At 47.4% G+C, this 17,757-nt stretch overlaps 8 protein-coding genes across 8 annotated transcripts; 6 read left to right on the plus strand and 2 right to left on the minus strand.

The window, feature by feature from the left end:
* Positions 1–164: 164 nt before the first annotated feature.
* SERLADRAFT_477837 (uncharacterized protein) lies at positions 165–2,322 on the plus strand (the record flags this gene model as incomplete). The annotated part of the gene is made up of 6 exons (XM_007323034.1): positions 165–670; positions 722–1,336; positions 1,401–1,442; positions 1,496–1,627; positions 1,687–2,051; positions 2,120–2,322. 4 exons carry the CDS (start codon positions 833–835, stop codon positions 1,819–1,821), a joined length of 813 nt encoding a protein of 270 aa, XP_007323096.1.
* On the minus strand, positions 2,242–4,675 carry SERLADRAFT_358206 (uncharacterized protein; the record flags this gene model as incomplete). Its single annotated transcript, XM_007323035.1, has 6 exons — positions 2,242–2,428; positions 2,488–3,082; positions 3,138–3,531; positions 3,585–3,763; positions 3,813–4,061; positions 4,110–4,675. 5 exons carry the CDS (start codon positions 4,616–4,618, stop codon positions 2,656–2,658), a joined length of 1,758 nt encoding a protein of 585 aa, XP_007323097.1.
* Positions 4,676–4,828: 153 nt separating this feature from the next.
* On the minus strand, positions 4,829–6,677 carry SERLADRAFT_477844 (uncharacterized protein; the record flags this gene model as incomplete). Its single annotated transcript, XM_007323036.1, has 4 exons — positions 4,829–5,739; positions 5,795–5,887; positions 5,945–6,326; positions 6,384–6,677. 4 exons carry the CDS (start codon positions 6,605–6,607, stop codon positions 5,236–5,238), a joined length of 1,203 nt encoding a protein of 400 aa, XP_007323098.1.
* Positions 6,678–6,806: 129 nt separating this feature from the next.
* SERLADRAFT_477846 (uncharacterized protein) lies at positions 6,807–7,745 on the plus strand (the record flags this gene model as incomplete). The annotated part of the gene is made up of 6 exons (XM_007323037.1): positions 6,807–7,005; positions 7,057–7,148; positions 7,209–7,247; positions 7,299–7,443; positions 7,505–7,707; positions 7,729–7,745. 5 exons carry the CDS (start codon positions 6,957–6,959, stop codon positions 7,684–7,686), a joined length of 507 nt encoding a protein of 168 aa, XP_007323099.1.
* A 2,136-nt stretch (positions 7,746–9,881) lies between these two features.
* On the plus strand, positions 9,882–11,450 carry SERLADRAFT_477852 (uncharacterized protein; the record flags this gene model as incomplete). Its single annotated transcript, XM_007323038.1, has 5 exons — positions 9,882–9,946; positions 9,999–10,121; positions 10,172–10,289; positions 10,343–10,647; positions 10,700–11,450. 5 exons carry the CDS (start codon positions 9,902–9,904, stop codon positions 11,237–11,239), a joined length of 1,131 nt encoding a protein of 376 aa, XP_007323100.1.
* Positions 11,451–12,609: 1,159 nt separating this feature from the next.
* Positions 12,610–12,960, plus strand: SERLADRAFT_400647 (uncharacterized protein; the record flags this gene model as incomplete). Its single annotated transcript, XM_007323039.1, has 1 exon — positions 12,610–12,960. A coding segment is annotated over one exon (158 nt), but the record flags the coding sequence as incomplete, so codon positions are not given.
* Positions 12,961–13,213: 253 nt separating this feature from the next.
* SERLADRAFT_442489 (uncharacterized protein) lies at positions 13,214–13,591 on the plus strand (the record flags this gene model as incomplete). The annotated part of the gene is made up of 1 exon (XM_007323040.1): positions 13,214–13,591. One exon carries the CDS (start codon positions 13,214–13,216, stop codon positions 13,589–13,591), a length of 378 nt encoding a protein of 125 aa, XP_007323102.1.
* SERLADRAFT_418046 (uncharacterized protein) lies at positions 13,462–17,690 on the plus strand (the record flags this gene model as incomplete). The annotated part of the gene is made up of 9 exons (XM_007323041.1): positions 13,462–14,225; positions 14,399–14,512; positions 14,864–14,971; positions 15,027–15,229; positions 15,466–15,501; positions 15,886–16,279; positions 16,334–16,457; positions 16,518–17,188; positions 17,245–17,690. 8 exons carry the CDS (start codon positions 13,722–13,724, stop codon positions 17,180–17,182), a joined length of 2,148 nt encoding a protein of 715 aa, XP_007323103.1.
* Between the last annotated feature and the right edge of the window lie 67 nt (positions 17,691–17,757).

Consider the following 17,757-nt stretch of genomic DNA (forward strand, 5'->3'; position numbering starts at 1 on the left):
AGATGGCTGTGAAGCTGTCATATGCCGGTTGATTTATTGCTACTCAAAACTATAGAATGGAGGCACCCCGCAAAACAGCCTTATATTGAACAAGACTACCGGGTGAGTAGGAGCCTGGCAGAAGTGCCAGCATAGAAACAACGGTGCTTGCCGAGCTGCAAAGCGTAACACTGGATATGGGCGGTCATCATGGACCGGGACAAGTAAAATATTGAGCAGTGCTCATTATCCATTTATCCTCAACACAGCCTATACGATAATCTTGAAGGACCTATCTTTGATACCAACAAAAAGGACGATGCAGAAGCCAGGTATTTTCATCCATCAGCGCCTACCTCTTTCGTCCACCCATGGCTGCCTACAATATTTATGCTCAACAGTTATCTGAACTATGCCATGGTTATCCCCTCTGGTTCCCGGAACCTTGCATGTATGATGAAGTGACAGTAGGCGACGTGGGCTACGTCCGGGAGGGAGTCTTTCATAGACTGTTCAATGCCACCAGGGCGTCCGACCACCCTTCAAACGCGCTATATGGAGTTCCGGAGGGCTTTGTGCAGCTACAGCTTCCCCAAGGCTCGATCCGCAGGTTTGAGAAACTCCTAGATCCAGGTGCTCCATTATATAGTCAGAGTGTCTCCAAGATAGGAATTGCGGCCTCGGCAACAGGGTTCGTATTTTGATCATGCATCGATATATGTGGGTTCTTACAGACACTCAGGCCTGGGAGTCCGACCGTCGCTGGCGCCAATCTACAGTTCTCGTGCTCTAGTAATCGAGGCGCTATCTTGGTACTAACGAGGCGTACCGATCGCGAAGATGTCATGTCATCATGCGAGAGGGCTTCGAAGAGTACATTCGAACTCATTTCCGGAGCTGGTATCAGTTTGTAAATGGTCGTTTGCGTCATGGAGTCGAACATGGAAAAATCATGCTTGTTACAGGATGCGACAAAACAGCTGAGTGGGCTTCAGCTGTCTTTAGCGGTAAGACACGTAATGCCCATGTGTCTTTCACCCTTGGCATTCCATCTGGGATTTCGGGACAACTTGAAGCGGCTGGGACGTGGACGCATGATCAATCTGTGCAGCACAGAACAGGTCCTATTTGTCAGGGTACTATCAAGTACGACCAAACAATATTTATTAGGGGCTACCGCATCCGCGATAGATTAATCCTCGCACCTAAAATTATCAAGGCCGCTGCTGAGCCAGGGCCAGATTCCCCAAGACGTGGGGAAGAGGATGGCATGTCGCTGCAGAGGCATTACGAGGGTGAATTCAGCGATAACGAAGAGTCGGATTTCGAGGTTGAGTATATTCCTCACGAGCAATCGGTGTGTTCGATCTCTTTTTGGATCTTTGCTCATCCAACTGATTCTAATTATATTACGCATCTAGGATTACGATCCAGCTGATGATTTGTTCGAATCCAAGTTCAAGGTATACCTGCCGAGGGCTAGTCTCTTCAACATGTTGACCTTTTCTAACCTCAGAGCTCCTCCTCTGATGTTGTTATCGTCCACGATGATGAGTGGTGTTATACTCTATCTCCAAGTGGCAACGACATTCCAAGTCAATTGAAAAGTAAAGAAGAGATTGCACCGTCTCACCACTACAAACGGCCGGTAAGCGTATTCCTTCCGTCAGCGGCTATAGCTGGTTCTTAAGCTGAACATACATTTAGGAGTATGTAATCAATAGATCCACTTCGACTCATGGCACAAGTGGGTTACAAATATATGATCAGCCCTTACTCTTGAAGCAGAACGATGTACTATCCGAAGCTATGGGAGCAGGACCAAGTTCTTCCCAACGTTAGGAGAGGAGTGCTAGAATTGGGAGCACGAGTGGAATCGTAGGCTCGAACTTAGACCCCCCAAGCACGAACCCGGACTCCCCGTCGGAACCCGCTAAACCCTCCCCGGAACCTACAAAGTCCTCTTCCCCGGAACCCGCGAAGCCCTCTAGGCTTCCTCAGGTTGCACGACGACTCTTAAACCGTGTGCGCTTAACCAAATCCAAGCCGTCAAAGTATAGTGCAGAACAAAGGTCTGTTAAACCACGTTCTGATCTAAGGTTACTGTATAATGTCTGATTACGGTCACTTGTGATGGTAGTACCCAGCCTAATGCAAGTTCCCTGATTGACAGGAAAGCTGATCTTTGGGCTGATTTCTGATTGCGGTGGCTTGCGACGGCAGCACGCAGTGTAACTCACATTCCCTGATTGACAAGAAAACAGATGTTTGGGCTTGACCCGTATATATAGGACAGGATGATGTTAACTAGGACCCAGTGTAAATACAGTATGTTTACGGAAATCAAAAGGCAAGGGGTAGCGAATATGAGAAAGCAAAAAATGGGCAGAAATCGACAATTTTCCCTGTTCCGGCACTGTGCCAAATAATGGTAAGCTAGAAAAGCAAACTAAGTGTGCGTCAGTGAATTGCGCTACCGTAGAAGGTATGAGAAGAAAGTAAACGCACGCTGAGTAGCTGACGTACCCACTGAATAAGATACGTATGGTGCTCATACGATCGTTCAACGAGGGACCACAAAAGCTAGCTTGAGATATACACTTACATAGCATCATTTTAGTGTATCCATATATTTTCCCGCCCATCTCCTTGATCGTCTATAATCATACATGTGCATTATGCTACCTTCGGCCGGCTCTGCGCGACCAGCTTCTGCCCGCATGATATCCACCACACTGCTACGCATGTTAGGCCAAGCGTAACACCAAGCCCAAGATGGGCCAGGACAGGTACAGTGAGCAACGCTCCTCGTCCACCTTCCCTGAGTATGGTCATAACCCTGAAGTGTCTTCCACTATATGTTATCAACGAAAAGGACAGCATGGAGGTCAGGAGGATCTGCCACGTAGGCCAGACATTCCTCCATTTGAGTAGATGTCCCATCTGGCGTGTCCGGAAAAACGAGAAGACGAAATATAAGGCGTATATGATGCGTGCAGACAGATTGACGATGTTTGCATATACCAGGGAGGTGTCGCCAAATTGCAGAGAATAGAGTGTGATTGCAGCACCGACATAAATCAGTGAAAATACGGCCATCCATCTGCACCCGATCATTATCAGTACAGAGTGCAGAAACCTGAGAAACCTGATCATACCGACTCTGTCTAGCTAAGTCTTTAGGAGTAGCAACGCTGGAGAGAAATGCTTCTAAGCCTCCGTTCACGGCCAGGAATGGTATATAATAAACCCAAGCTAGAAGGACTCGAGGGGCACTCGTGGATAGGTATTGAGGTGGGAGCAGCAAGTGCAAGAATACCGGTAAATACGAAGATCCGAAGATCACAACGATGATCGTGAAAGTGAGCTGGATGGATAGCAAAGACAACAAGGCTTCTGATGCTTGTCTCATAGCCAACTCATAGTCTACCCCTCCCTTGGATGGAGCTTCTGAAGACCCTTCTTGGCCATTACTAGAAGACAATATTCTCGAAAAGAACACTCGGCATATTTCTTCGACAGGCTGGAATACAATACGTGCAATCAAGGACCCTGGGTGGATCCCTTGTGAATGGGAAAGGTTACCGAGATAGATGGACCCTTACCGTAATTCACAGCGATAGCATACCCTCCTTGATCCCCGAGTGAACTTAGCCATGATATGATGAACTTATCACCCTCGGTCAAGAAATGCTTAACGAGAGACTGAGACGTCATACTCCACGAAAGAGATAACGATGCAGGATCGAAATACTTCGACATAGTTGTATGCGCTACACCTTCACTTGAAAGATGATAAGATAAATAAAGGAAGTACCGATGGAAGGACGTACGTGCTAGCGAACGGGCGTCGCAAGCGCTGTGGCCACAGTGGTGGTCTACCGAGGCGAACGGTGTACATCATGAAAATGCTCAGACTATATATCATCTGACCAAACGCAAAGGCTATCAAAGAAAGTTCACCAGCTTCCCGCCCTCTGCGAGAATCGTAAAGCAGCACAAGGATAGTTGCTGCAGTTTTACTAGTGATTCCCAGACCCTCGGCCCTGACTCGAATCTGAGTACGTACTTCCCCCATTGCCCTATTATCATCAATACCATTATAGCTTGTTGTAAAGAAAACCACTCACTGATTGTGCATTGGCTCGCTCAGCAGTTCGGACATAGCAGCAATGACATAGATCAATAGCGCAGCACGGAAATGTGGCTGGTTTCGTGTCTCAGCGGCAGTAAATTGACCGTATAGCAGTGCTGTAACCGCAGAAATAGGAAAGCCGACGATGAACGGAAGAGTAGACAAGTTGGTAGCTGCCTTTACTGCATCAATGTACGACGGATCTTTTACTCTTTTGCCCTTTGCATCTCGTTGCGCTGAAGCTTTCTGGGGCCAAGCGCGCAGAAGGGCATTCCTCACGCCTTCCCGGCTGAGAAACAGGATTGTGCTAAGTATGAGCTCGAATTGTATCGCTGCGGTCCCGTAAGCTTGAGGTGATGCCAAACGAAATAAAGCCTGATTCAGTGCAAAAGTAAAGAGGCGAGAGAAAAGCTGGAGGGCCATCAAAGAAGATGCAGACGACAGCGAAGACCTCATTAGGTTAGCGCCTCGTTCATTTGGTGCACTGCTGGATGTCGAGGCCATCCTAGAAGGTATTAGCGAGCCTTACACTGTTTGTGGTTTACTCGTGAAATGGACAAGCATCATTTTGTTTTCGTAGACGTGGAGGTGTGCAAGTGGTGGCTGTGCGCTACGAATCGCAATTTGAACCCAGCGGATATGTTTTGTCAAGCACTGGACAAGCTTTTGAGATTTAAAAGCTTCATCGCGCTGGCTTCATGAGCACAATTGTAGCGAGTTGTTAGGTGTCACAACTCCCTATAGGCATGTAGTACATTTGTATACATGCAGCCTTTTACTGAAAAGCGACTCGAAGCTTGTAATAGAAAGTAGAACATGTACATGTAGACTCATACAAAATCCAACATCGCAAAAACAGCACAGAAAAGCGAAAATAAATAGTCATAAAAGCTATCGTAATCAATACAAATCAAAAGGCAGAATACTGTAGAGCCTACTACAAATTTCCAAAGGAAAGCGCAAAGCTATAAACTTGGCAGACGGCTTAAATGGCTACACGGATTATAAAACGATAGCAACAACAAAGCCTGTGAAAGACAAGTGGTACACAAAAAAAAAATCGTAAATCCAAACCATCATAAGTAGAAATTTAATCCTGGACCAAGAAATATAATACATTATTATCTCGCGCTCGAGCCTTCAGGGATGGCTATGATGGTGTCATCGTTCGTCAACGACCTCGGACGACTGTCATGTTGAGTTAGTCCTGCTCTCTGAGCGTAAGCTCCCGGAGCACCGTAGATTGCTTCCACGAGCGCAAAGGCTAGTCCGACAGCCGCATTAAGGACGCGCCATCGGTGACCAATGACGTCGATACCTTCGACGCTGGAGTTAAGGACGTCAAAAGGATAAGCAAACTGGGCAGCAAGCCTGATGATGGAAGCCGTAAGCGCATCAAAGGGAAGCACTGGAGGAGGTAACGCTCCCATCTCTCCGCGAGTAGACGTCGAGTTCGATGGGTGGAATGAGATGAGAGTTCCGAATAGCGATGGCAAGAATAGCGATGGTATTGACCAGTGCATTAAAACAGTCCAGAACGTGGATGATTCGAAGATTGACAATGGTGGGTAAGGAATTGACACAAATGATGCATCGTGCGCGGAAGTTGTAGGCCACAGTGGAACCTTTTGACAAATCAATGAATACAGCAGGCAGACATGCCAAAACAATAAGACAAACCTCAGTTGACTGCCACGGAATAACAGTGTACAAGATATATATCAGCTCGAATACAGCTGTGAGTGACCACACGTTCCGTGAATTCGAGAGGAACTAACAAAACCGAGGTCAATAGAGCATAACGAGAAACATTTAGATAGTGTTACATACAGTACGCAGATTGAGTAGCATATCACTACTAGATTGTAGAAATTGATCTTCCTGCCTTCTGAAAACGTCGACGACACCATTCATAGGAATGCTGGGAACAGCGTTGGCTATTCTAGATACAGTAATAGGGACTGAAGATGCCACCTGCTGACTACGTGGTGCTGGAGAATCGCGATTTGTGGATGGCGACGCGTTCGTAGCGGGAGATATAGGTTTCTTCAACATCATAGAAACGTCCCGAATATCTGAGACAGGGGTAATATCGCGCGGAGCTTCAAGCGCAGGGTTACGCCGAGTAGACCTGGTAGTAACGGGACTGCTGGATGTCTTAATGCTTGCATTGTCGTCTATAGATTCCATGGTATCTGAGGGTACAAATCGCCTGTATATTAAGCATCAGTTGATGTGGCATCATCATCAGAGATCTCTGGGTTCATACCCTATCGAAGGTTGTGGTTGTACGCTCTTCTTGCGCTTTCCAAATAATCCAGAGAAAACCGGTTCGTCCTCTAGCTTGGTCTGATTATCCTCGAGATGCTTTTTGATTCTGGTCTGTAGGTCTTCTCGTGTACCAGAGTCGCTTATGCGAAGAGCGCCGGCTATCTGTTGTAGTTCTGCCTTCTTTTTTGGTTGCAGAGCACCAGAATACGCGACTGGTGCCATATCCACTGATTTGCGATTATAATGCAATAAATGCTAGAAAGTTTATGGAAGTTGAGTCCAAGTTACCTTTCCAAACGTGCCAGATGGGATAAACGATAAACGAGGTGACACGAAACGCGTGGCCAAACAATGGTTCACGTGATGCGGCCTTAACCCTATTGTCTCTTAACACCTAACCCTATGCTATAGCATTGTTCCTAGCGACAGCCTTTGACACCGCAACCAAGTTATCATTAGACCTTGTTTTTCCCATCCTCTGTAGCATAAGACTCACAGGTGTAGCCATTCTTTGTATTTCTCACCACATTCTTTGTCGTCTCTTTTCGTCCTCTGGTAGGCTTTTTCTGAAATGCACTCCTTTTTCTGCTTCACTTTCCTTCTGTTGCTCGCTGGTCGAGGTATGTTTACTGTTTCCTCGATATCAGAACTCTTTTCAAAGCTTTCCACAGTGTTGTCCTTGAGTATCGAAATCGCAGGATTTTCTGGGAACATTTCTGCGAACCAGTTTCTCAATGTTTCAGACACCAGTGTGTTAGCTGCTGTATGTTCACTTTACGCTGTCTTTTGAGATATTCTCATTCTGATAACAATATAAATATAGTGCCAGACTCAATGTAACAACGGTACCACTGCGATCAACGTACGTCCGTCTTACAGCCCATCATATACTACTTCCTGACTCTTCCCGTAGAACTGTGGAACAAACGACACTTGCCTCTGCGACACTGCTACTATCGCGGCCATAACGAATTGCCAACAGTGTATGTTCGATGACTTGATCGCCAACTTCGCAGTGAGCTCCGACCCCAGAGTAGGGTCCACCCCAGCATTGACCGGTTAGTCTTCGGTAATCATTCTCCATGTCCCTTCCATCAACCATACTATTCCCCTCTATAGCCTACGTTGCGGCGTGTTCTTCGGCTGGTATCACGGTTCCAGCGACTAGTGTTGCTCTTACGCTTCCTGCTGATTGGGACGGGCCTTTTGGTGTCCACGCAAGTGTCGCTGGCACTGCGCTCACAGTTATCGTTGGTCTTGCTATGGGAACTTCAGCTATTGCCATGCTTTGTACCATGTAGGAAAAGGAGACGAGATTGCGTGTGTGTATCAATAATATACAGCATCTGTGATGCATTGTAGTCGATTCTTCAAACGTAGTTGTCAGTTGTATGACCTCTGAGACGAAATAAGGTAAGCTCACTGTACCTTCATTGAGCTCGTGATTGCCACCAAAGTCTTGTGACATACAAAAAGTTACAATTGTCACGAAATGTCACCGTGAATGCCGTGATACATGCGAAGTACACCTTTCTACAACGGCCACCTAAGGACTGGGATATCACGTCGAAAAGCTCTCATTCTGGCGGCACATTATCTCAAATGTTCTCGGGGCTCGTTCAAGAATGTTCTTTCTTGTCAGAATGCTAGGGACGCGTCGTGCAGCTCATCCCTGAAGAACTATATACCATCTTTATCCTCCCGTCGCCAGACTTATCTAGGCATTCGTAATTTTTTCACCAATACTATTTGCTCACCTCACAAAAGTACCATACCGTCATCTTTAAATGCTGAATTTTCAACGTCTTCTCGCTCTTCATTACAAACAGTAGCCCATGCTTTTTCTCCCCTTCAAGATGATTGGATTCAGAATGAAGAAGGCAACTATATGCGTCCGGTACCAGATGTCGTTTCGAGATTTGACTGGAGATTGCGGTCAACGTCTCGTGCTCAACAGGTCCTTGCGAAGGAAGGAAAGGATGTTGGTGGTCGCCACCGAGCAATCAGACGTATCCCACCACCTCACGTGCATGTTGCACCAGGCGAGCCCTTCTACCAAGAAATCCAAGCCTATTCTCAACGGTAAAGCTATCGCAATCATTTCTCAAAGTGGTTACAGTTATATATCATTTGTTCGTCAGGTTTTTGGAGCTTCTCGAAGCAGAACAAGCAGAAGATGAGGCCGTTCTACGAGAGCGTTTATCAAGCTGGACTCTGAATCGTCTAAGGCAAGAAGGTTACTGCCTCACAGGTCTCTCCGCCTTTTGGCTGGAAGCTGCTCGTTTTGGGCGACCAGTCGCGTCTTTCTTGTTAGGACCCGGAATCACACTGCCAGAGCATCGGTTTGAGTGAGTACGCATACGTAACCCCTTAAATAAGGAGCACTGACGCATCGTCACTTTAGGAATGGGACTCAAGTTCTTGTCTCCAGGATAGACCCGTTGAAGGAGCAGCCATGGAGGGGCTATGTCGTAGGAAGTACTAATACACAGCTTAGAGTGTCGTTCGAAGATCAGTTCGACCTTGAAGATGGTGCATGGAGGTACGCTCTTACCCTTCTCAATTTAATCATTGTACCAACATCTTAACGGCGACGTATATAGACTGGACGTTGGACGCTCAAACATCATTTTTGATAGGATGCGAACGGCCATCTCACATCTCAACCACGACCCTCTGGCTCAAGAAGAGGAAGCAAACCTCATGACTCCAGATCGTCAACTCATCTTTCAAGGCACACATTTCCGTGATGTCCTACTTCGATCCTTTTCTCCTGATTCCTTATCCATGCATACACCTCTGCAATCTCCAGATGCTGTAGAGTATGTTTCTCGTGAGACACTGGAGCACCAAAGTCGAGAGGAACGAGACCATGGGGGTGCTTTCAAAGACGACATGAGAATTCAAAGCTGGGCGAGAAGATACATGGAACCCAATCCTGTCAGGATTGATGGTGACCCAATAATAACTGGTCTAAACTCAACTCAGATAAGGGCGGTAGCAATGATGATCGGGGAGCGGATTAGTCTTGTCCAAGGCGTAAGCGTTATACTTATCTCATTACCCACCGATACTGAAACTTGCGGCCCTCAGCCTCCCGGAACCGGTAAAACGAAAACAATAATCGAGACTATAAAGTTGCTCAAGTCTCATTTCGAGGTTCATCATCCAATCGTAGTTTGCACATTCACCAACGTCGCCGTCGACAACCTTGTTGAGGGCTTCGCTGCTTCTGGAGTTAAACCGCTTCGCGTCGGCTACAGTGGAAAAATCAAGGCTTCACTTGAGGAGTTTACGCTGGATTATAAACTGTCACGCCATCCCCTCAAACCCAAAGTTGACAAGGCCATAGAAGACCAGACCCACACCGAGAAGCGAAAAATAGATCTCAGCCGGAAGATAAAAGAGCTGCAGTCCGCCGACAGTACCAGAGTTTTGAAACGTCTGGAAGGGATGCGCACTGCCTTGGCAATTGTGGAGAGACAGCTGGTTGCCATTGGTGCTAAACTGTATGCCATGCATCAAGAAATGCTGCGAGATATCGTTTCTCAGGCTGATGTGGTACGTGCGTTGGTCTCTTGAATTTTGTTCACTTTTTATCATCTTGCGTTAGATTTGCACGACGTGCGTTGCTTCTGCAAGTGTGGCTCTGAACGTTGTTGATTTTCCCGTGGTATTTCTGGACGAGGCCTCCATGTCCACTGAGCCCGCATCGTTGATACCGTTGATGAAAGGGGTGAGACCTTACTGTATCGTTTTATAAACTCAACTCATTATACGTTATAGTCGCAGCATGTTGCTCTGATTGGTGACCATAAGCAACTGCCACCTATTATCACAAGTCGAGAAGCGAAGCTGAAAGGTCTAGGAATCAGCCTATTCGAGCGACTCGCAGAAGAAGGAGGTGATTATCACCCATTTCGACGATTATACCATTCTGACGAAACTCCCGATCAGTTGTTCCGTCCATTATGCTTGACATTCAATACCGCATGCACCCAACTATATCGCACTTTCCATCATTAGAGTTTTATAATTTTTCCTTACAAAACGGAACTGTAGATGCTTCTGGTAACACCACTCCTTCTCTGTTACCTCCACTATCTAGCCATCTGGAAGTCAATTTGGAGACTGGAAACAGGCCCTCTGTCGTGTTCCTGGATCATACCGGTTCGGAGAGCGCTAGAGATCGCAGCAGAGTCAATTGGAACGAAGCAAATATTGTTTGCAGTGTGGTAGAAGATCTTTTGTTACAAAACGAGGTTAGTCTGTGTGCCTCATCATATTTTGCACTTATTCTAACCTTGTTTCTAGCACCTTAAAGGAAAGGATATTGGCATAATCGCTCCCTATGCTGCTCAGATATCTCTACTCACCCGACTCCTGAATACGAATGCAAAGTACCATACTCGCTTCAAAAATGCCCTGGGAGATCATCGCGTCATGCAGCTGTCCAATATCGAAATCAAAACAGTGGACGGATTCGAAGGTCGGGAAAAAGAAGTCATCATTTTCTCGACTGTACGTAACAACACGTCCGGGTACATCGGTTTTCTCGCAGATAGGAGGAGGCTGAACGTTGGCCTCACCCGCGCCAAACGGGGCTTATTCGTGGTTGGGAGTATCAGCACGCTCAAAGCTGGTAAACTGAGCAAATCTAATGGTAATACCGGCGTGGAAGGTCAATCGGTCATACACGGTGGTAAAGGCGCAGAGGCTTGGCGGAGATACGCTGAGTATCTGTGTGAACATGGGATGGTTGTGCAGCTCAGTGGGGACAAGCTGAGGAAGGTCTTGTATGGGAACATGCCAAGCACACGAGTAGAGACGCACAGTCTTCGTGTGACGGCTTGATGGAGACACGAGACGGCGATTGAACACTATAGTAATACTGATTATAATGGCATGTATTTTACAGCAACATGGGCATTCAGACAGGATAGAGTATACAGTAATGATAGATAGTAGCGCAGTGGGGAAGTATCCATGTATGACCTCAGTACGTGTTCTCTTCTAAAGCGTCTATTTTCTGACTGGGTGACGGTGAAATAGAGTATACTATATATAATCGAGGACCTTCTCTACTAAGATCATGCCACAGTTAATGGTCAGTTCCTGGGCATCTTTGTTGAACAATGTAAGGTGGCAGCACATAATTCGCATCTTAATCGCATCATGCATCACTAGCATCACTACTTGCATCGGTACTTCAAGTTGCATCAGTGGCGCAGCGCCGACTTGACAGTCTTGACATGCACAACGTTGATCAGATTGTCAGCGATGGGTAAAAAAGGTCATGCTAAGCCAGCAGCGACAACTATGAGCGGTCGAGGATAATTACCCAATGCCCAAGCCTCCGAGGTTCGAGTAGCCTCCGTGACGGAACGCCTAGTGTTTTGAGATTCGATTTACACTTATCGACGCTACCATGCACTGCACTACGCCTACGAGATCAGTGGCATAAACGATCGATGGGCGTCAATCATGATTTTTATACGGCTATTTCACACAGCGTGCCAATCGCGCTACCCTTGAGCTATATATTTTTGAAGCGAGTGCAAGGCAAATAAATTTTTCTGGTCAGTCCAGTAAGCCTCCGGGAGCGCGGTGCGATGGCCCATCATGCATCGTGGATGATGGAGGTCACGATAATGGGGATGACTTAGCCAGGAGAGTGTTTTATGGTGAGAGCCGACACTGAGTGTAACGAAAAATGACCATTTACAAGGGCCAACCCCATGCATAAACTGCCCCTTGCGCATCAAAGGGTTAGGTCCGAGTTCTTATACATCGAGTCTGAGTAATCATCCCAATACGACAGTGACAGTGGGTCTGTGATGGGCCCCACCCTGACATGGCTCAATCGTACTTTCGACAGAGCCAAGTGGACGATCGAAGCTGAGCGCTACAGAGGGGAAGTCGTGCAGACTTTCTGCTAGGGTGGCGTTAGGTACTATGATATAATACGCAATGTCAAGAGACCTTATAACCTTTAAACTTGTTTCATTTCGTGGGCCGAGGAGAACAGAGGGTGGAGTAGAGGGCTGACCTCGGAAAATGTTAAATTTCCCCTCAATCAAATGATTCTATGATCGATGATGAAAATATTCGGAAGTGCCGTTTTAATGTTCTGTTCAGAAGCCAAAGCTGTCCTTATCAGGACTCAAAAGTGACATTTCCCAACTTCGAATATTAATCTCGCAGCTTGAAAGGCATTGCAGTCCTTTCTCGAAACGTATGTGTGATTTTCCTAGGTGATAGTGCGGTCCTTTTGATGCTGGACGATAAGCTGTAACTCTATAACTAGGTAGGGACACTGCGAAGGCTGTCTGAGTGTAAGAACGCAAAAAAGGATATCCACTTGGCACGGATGCGATCAAGATCTGAGTTCGGACCCAAAACAAACACGAGGGTCAGCGACCTCAAGCCGAGTCGGCAAGACGGACGCTGTGGTGCAAAGTTTACAGAGCGTTGCCACTACATGCGCAAACCTTGTGTACAACGGAACCAAAAAACAGCATCTTCTGACCAGGTGCAGCGGTCGAGATGCCTCGATGGTTCTGATTGTAGCGATTCTCAGAAGTGTTCTCTATCTGGCTCATTTTGTCTGCGAAGTGGTAGATCTCTGTGATAAATGAGCTGCAGTCGTGTGGTCGCGAGGAGTTGCAGCAGACAGCTGCTGAACGAGCTTCAAAGAAGCGGCAAACCCAGAGGGAGCGCTCGTCTCAGATGGGCGAGGGCATTTACGTATCCACTCGGGACGAAAAGGCGACAGAATCTGTGCTCGGAAGATCTTGAATCTTGTCTCCACTGCAAAGAAACGCCCGAATGCCACGTCGCAATATATTTGTGGACCCCATCCCTGGCCCTCCGCCTTGGCGGAATATCCAAACCGTTGACAGTGTGAATTTTGATGTTATCGACTTATCACGTTTGCGTGCTGCTGCCGAAAACATGACCAAAATGTACCGTCATTTTACGCAAATTGAACCCGGCGACAGGGCTGCACGTAGTTGTTCAAAAGGAGGCGGTGGAAGCTTTGTTCGTATAATCCTCCCCAATTCACCCAGCGGACAGGACGACGATCGCATCGCCGCCATAAGCCTTTCTGCATTCTGTGTTCTCTGCAAAGCTCTCCATTTGATTAATACTTTCCAAAGGCGGCACCGTTCGCAGCTGGAAGTCCATTCGCCACATCTGTCTTGAAAGAACTCGAAGGCTCACTTTCGAAGGCAGCCACCGCGTTCGACCAGCGCGTCTTGCCCATCGCACATCACATTTAATTTGCAGCTCATTTCCCCTGCATATCCTTTCTTGCCATTACCGACATCCGCCTATGCTGTCTCCGCTAGGATTGTCTCCTCCTTGTTCTCGCCCTTCAAATAGGATGTCCTCTGCAAAGTCTTTACCCCAAATCAACCGTATGACGTCGAAAATCACCTCTTCGACGGATCGTTCTTCAGCAGACTGGCCAACGTTCGACGACATCTTACACCGTTTCCGCAACTCCCCGCACAGCATCCCTCAACCTCACTGCAATCCAAAGGCTCAGATGCCCCCTCTCGAAATCCCTTCGCCACAGCGGTTAGGCCCCGCGTTCGAGCTAAACCCACCAACCCCACTGTCGTCTACCTCCTCCTCACCGTATCTCAACAACGTCCACAACGATTGTGTCATCGATATCTTCGCCCCAAAGATGTCCTTGCCCGACCTATCGCCGTCATCTTCCTCCAGCAGCGATTATGGCCTCGGCTCCAATACACCCTTTACCAAAGGCAATCTGTCTGGTCGGTGGTCACTGCATGAAGCTTTCGCAATTACCTGTTCGCGCGTGATTCTGGTGCGCACAGACCACCGAGTCATCGATCAATATACTGAAAATCTGTTTATCAGCTGCATGTCTCACCTCCCGCTTCGCTTTCGTCTATTTTCGCACTTTTCTCGTCCCTTGATTGCAACGTTAGTATCATATATCAGTCACAATTTTACTTGCCATTAAGCCAGTGACTCTAGCCCTCCAGCATGTCAGGTGGCAGTGCCCCCGTCCCGATGTCTATGTGGACTGTGCGCGGTGAACCCAGGCGCGAGCCAGAAGATGTCTGGGCTGTGTTTCGATGCCATGATGACGTAAGTGGTGTTCTATCCCAATATGGCAATCTTGTGCCCGAGAACGCAATCCCACGCTCATGATTGGTGCGCATCAATTCTATATGCGCCATCCCGACCATTGTTGCCCGACCAACGACTCGCGTGGCCCTGGCGTATGTCCCGAGTATTGTCACGGGTCAACTGGCTGCGGTCAGGCACAAAGATGGCCAGTCTTTTTTTTTCAAGTGGTGCATTCGCGCAGGGCCAAAGAGCCGAATGCATCATTGTTGCAGCGCCTTTGCGTTTCACGATTCACAATTTATTTTTCGCTATTTCACTATTATGATGGAGAAAAATTTATCTGAGCTGATATGATTCTTTTCATGGCAGGCTTATACTGCTCTCTCTCTCTTTCACCCTTTCATCTCTATCGTTCCTGCGTTAGAGAGTGATTTGGAACCCTTCGACAAGCTCCGACCGCTGGAGGTGTCACCTATGGTATGTTTCAGTCGCTGCTTCGCTTCTTAGTGCTGACCTATGTCTGCTATAAAAGCACGCGTCTCCGTCACCCGCCCTTTCTCGAGCTCACCCTCAACACCATCTTCGCATGTCGTTTTCTACGCCAGACTTGCAAAGACGTGCACAAGCGGGAATGCCCGGTATGATTCATGGATCGATCACTGCCCAAAAGGAGGATTTCGTCATATCCAGCAACCCCCCTAATCCACGCACCACTTTTAGACTTGGAGACTGGATGTGCGTTTTTCAGTTTCATTTCTTTGCTTGCCTTTCTTTTTTAGTGATATTGGCAAATCATACTGCCTCGATCTGGATATGTCATGTATGATGCCGCTGGTATCATGGTCTTCTTTTGCACATGTGTTAACGGATGTCAGGGGCATTTTATTCTAGCCCTTCACGTTTTTCGATCGCACTTTCCTTCCTCGGTGCTTGATACAATGCTGACTTGGTGTCACATCTGTCGTTTTTAGATGCAATGCCCCAAATTGTGCTGCACATAACTTTGGGTAAGTCGCTTCACCACCATTTGATTAGGCTCGTGATATTCTATATTTTTCAATCGTTCAATCATTGTGCCGCGTCTCTGGGTTGGGGAGCGGGAGCCCGTGCTTGTATTGCCACGTTTGTGTTCTACTTACCGTCTTCCCGATCACACCTGTGGTGCCATTGAGTGGCGGAACCCTGCAGTGAATAATAGCCAGCTTTCATTATATCGTCATCGCTGCCGTATTCCCGAAGAGTTCCCTCCTATCTTGGGACATAACGTGCTCCTCAGTTCATACTTTTTTTTTATTTTACCGCTCTCCTTCTTTCCACCTTTCACTTCTTCCCCTGCCTGCATCTGTCAACATGGTTCTGACCGACTCGTTTCCTTGTATGATTCTTCACAGGCGCAATCTCGCATGCAGAGGATGTGGATGTCCTCGCGCCGAGTATCCTTTACCTTCAATGCAGACCTGCGTCGCTCAAGCTGCTCGGCTTCCATCCTCACCACGTTTCGTGGGCTCTGCTAACCCACCCAAGACCTACTCGCTCCCGCCTCCAAACAGTACTACGTCACCGAATTCACGCCCGTCGTCGGTCTCGCAACCCATCGTGGGTGTCGCAAAGTCACCCTCTCCGACGCAACCCCTCTTGACTCCGTCTGGTCGTGCATTCTCCGTTGGTGGGAAGGTGCAGAATATATCAAGTGACCCATATGCCCCCTGTGTCATGTATTGGCCAGACAACGAGCCCATTCCTGAGCAGGGGCAGATAAGACCAAGTGGATTAGCAGCAGTTCCGGTTCGTAATTCGCTTCTTCAGAATTAGTTACATGTCACTGAACTTCGACCGTAGCAACCCCCGATTTTGAACACGGGTAATAGAGGCCCCATAGAGCACCAGCCGGGCGATTGGATCTGTTTAAAGTGCAACTATCTGAATTGGAGAAGGCGGAAGGTGTGCCAGACGTGCTATCCTTGTAAGTGCCTCATGGTCATGGGTGTGTGGAAAATCTTTTCTGAATTTATCATTCTTGCAGACGCTGAAGGCAATGGCGATTCCATCTCGGCTGCGGTACAGGCGGAGCGTATAGCCTTACTCACTTCGTTGCTTTCCCGAGATCAAGCACCGTCGGCTGGTTCCAATATGTCAGCCTCCGCTCGGGCACCGCGGTCTCACTCTATGACGCCACCTCAACGTCACCGCATGTTCCAGGATATTACTACTAAACAAACTTCATCTCCCTACCGCTCCCGTTCACACATAGATCTCGGAGCGCAATACGCTGAATCTCAGTTCATCTACGAAACATCTGGTCCTAACAAATCTTCTTCCTTCCCCTCGTTGAGTAGCCTTGAGGCGCATCTACCAAGCGATACGTCAGCATCGCTCCTTCCTTCGTTTTTGCAAGATATAGTGCAGTCTCCTACATTGTCGCCGACTTCGACATCTTCTGCTGACTTGTCGATTGAAGAGTATGAGGACAGCTTCCCTTCTCCTCCGCGCTCGCTATATGGGCGTGAACACCTCATCACCTCCAATGATTCTTCTTCTAACTTGCCTATTGGGAACAACATCTGGAGACTGAATGGTGAGGAGTCCAAAGGACTTTCGGGTATCGCACTTCCGAACCAGGAGGACCTATTAGGTGGAAGCAGGAGAAGTAGCCGCGAAATGTTACGCTACCAAGTTGTCTCACCTTGAATCTATGTGAGTCAAAACACAGTCCATGGCGTTAGTCTTCCGTATGCTGACGGTTCATCTAGCTATAACACTAATATCCTATTCGTTCTCAGTAATCGCATTATACATGGTCTATTTCCCGGCTTCTCTAGAATCTGGCAATCAATATATACAGCTCGTGGCAAATAGGACGCAAAAAAGGAATCGTTCAGTATATCTAATATCTGGTTAGGACAAGTGTGTTTCGGTGTTGTTGTTCGTTCGTACTCTGCTGGCTCATATGACGGACTTTATTGTCTTAAAAGTTAAATTAACGGGGTGTCGTTTACTACTAGTCGTACTATCTACCCCTCTCTTTGTGTTACGTAGGAATAGGTTCCTCGTCTTTTACACGTATCCTTATAACATCTCTCATCCATTCCTCGCTCTCTAACCTTTTTATTATCTTGGTCGGCCATATAAAGTATCTTGGAATTTACCTACGCAATATTTAGTTTGACAGAAATGATAGCATTGTTTGTGCTAGTAATACTGCAGTGGTGGGCGCCTGAATTTGGGTCAACAGCATCAAACAACGCGTTCTCGGTGCTGATAGT

The sequence above is a fragment of the Serpula lacrymans genome, assembly GCF_000218685.1.
Source record: "Serpula lacrymans var. lacrymans S7.9 unplaced genomic scaffold SERLAscaffold_14, whole genome shotgun sequence".
NCBI classification, from domain to species: Eukaryota; Fungi; Basidiomycota; class Agaricomycetes; order Boletales; family Serpulaceae; genus Serpula; species Serpula lacrymans.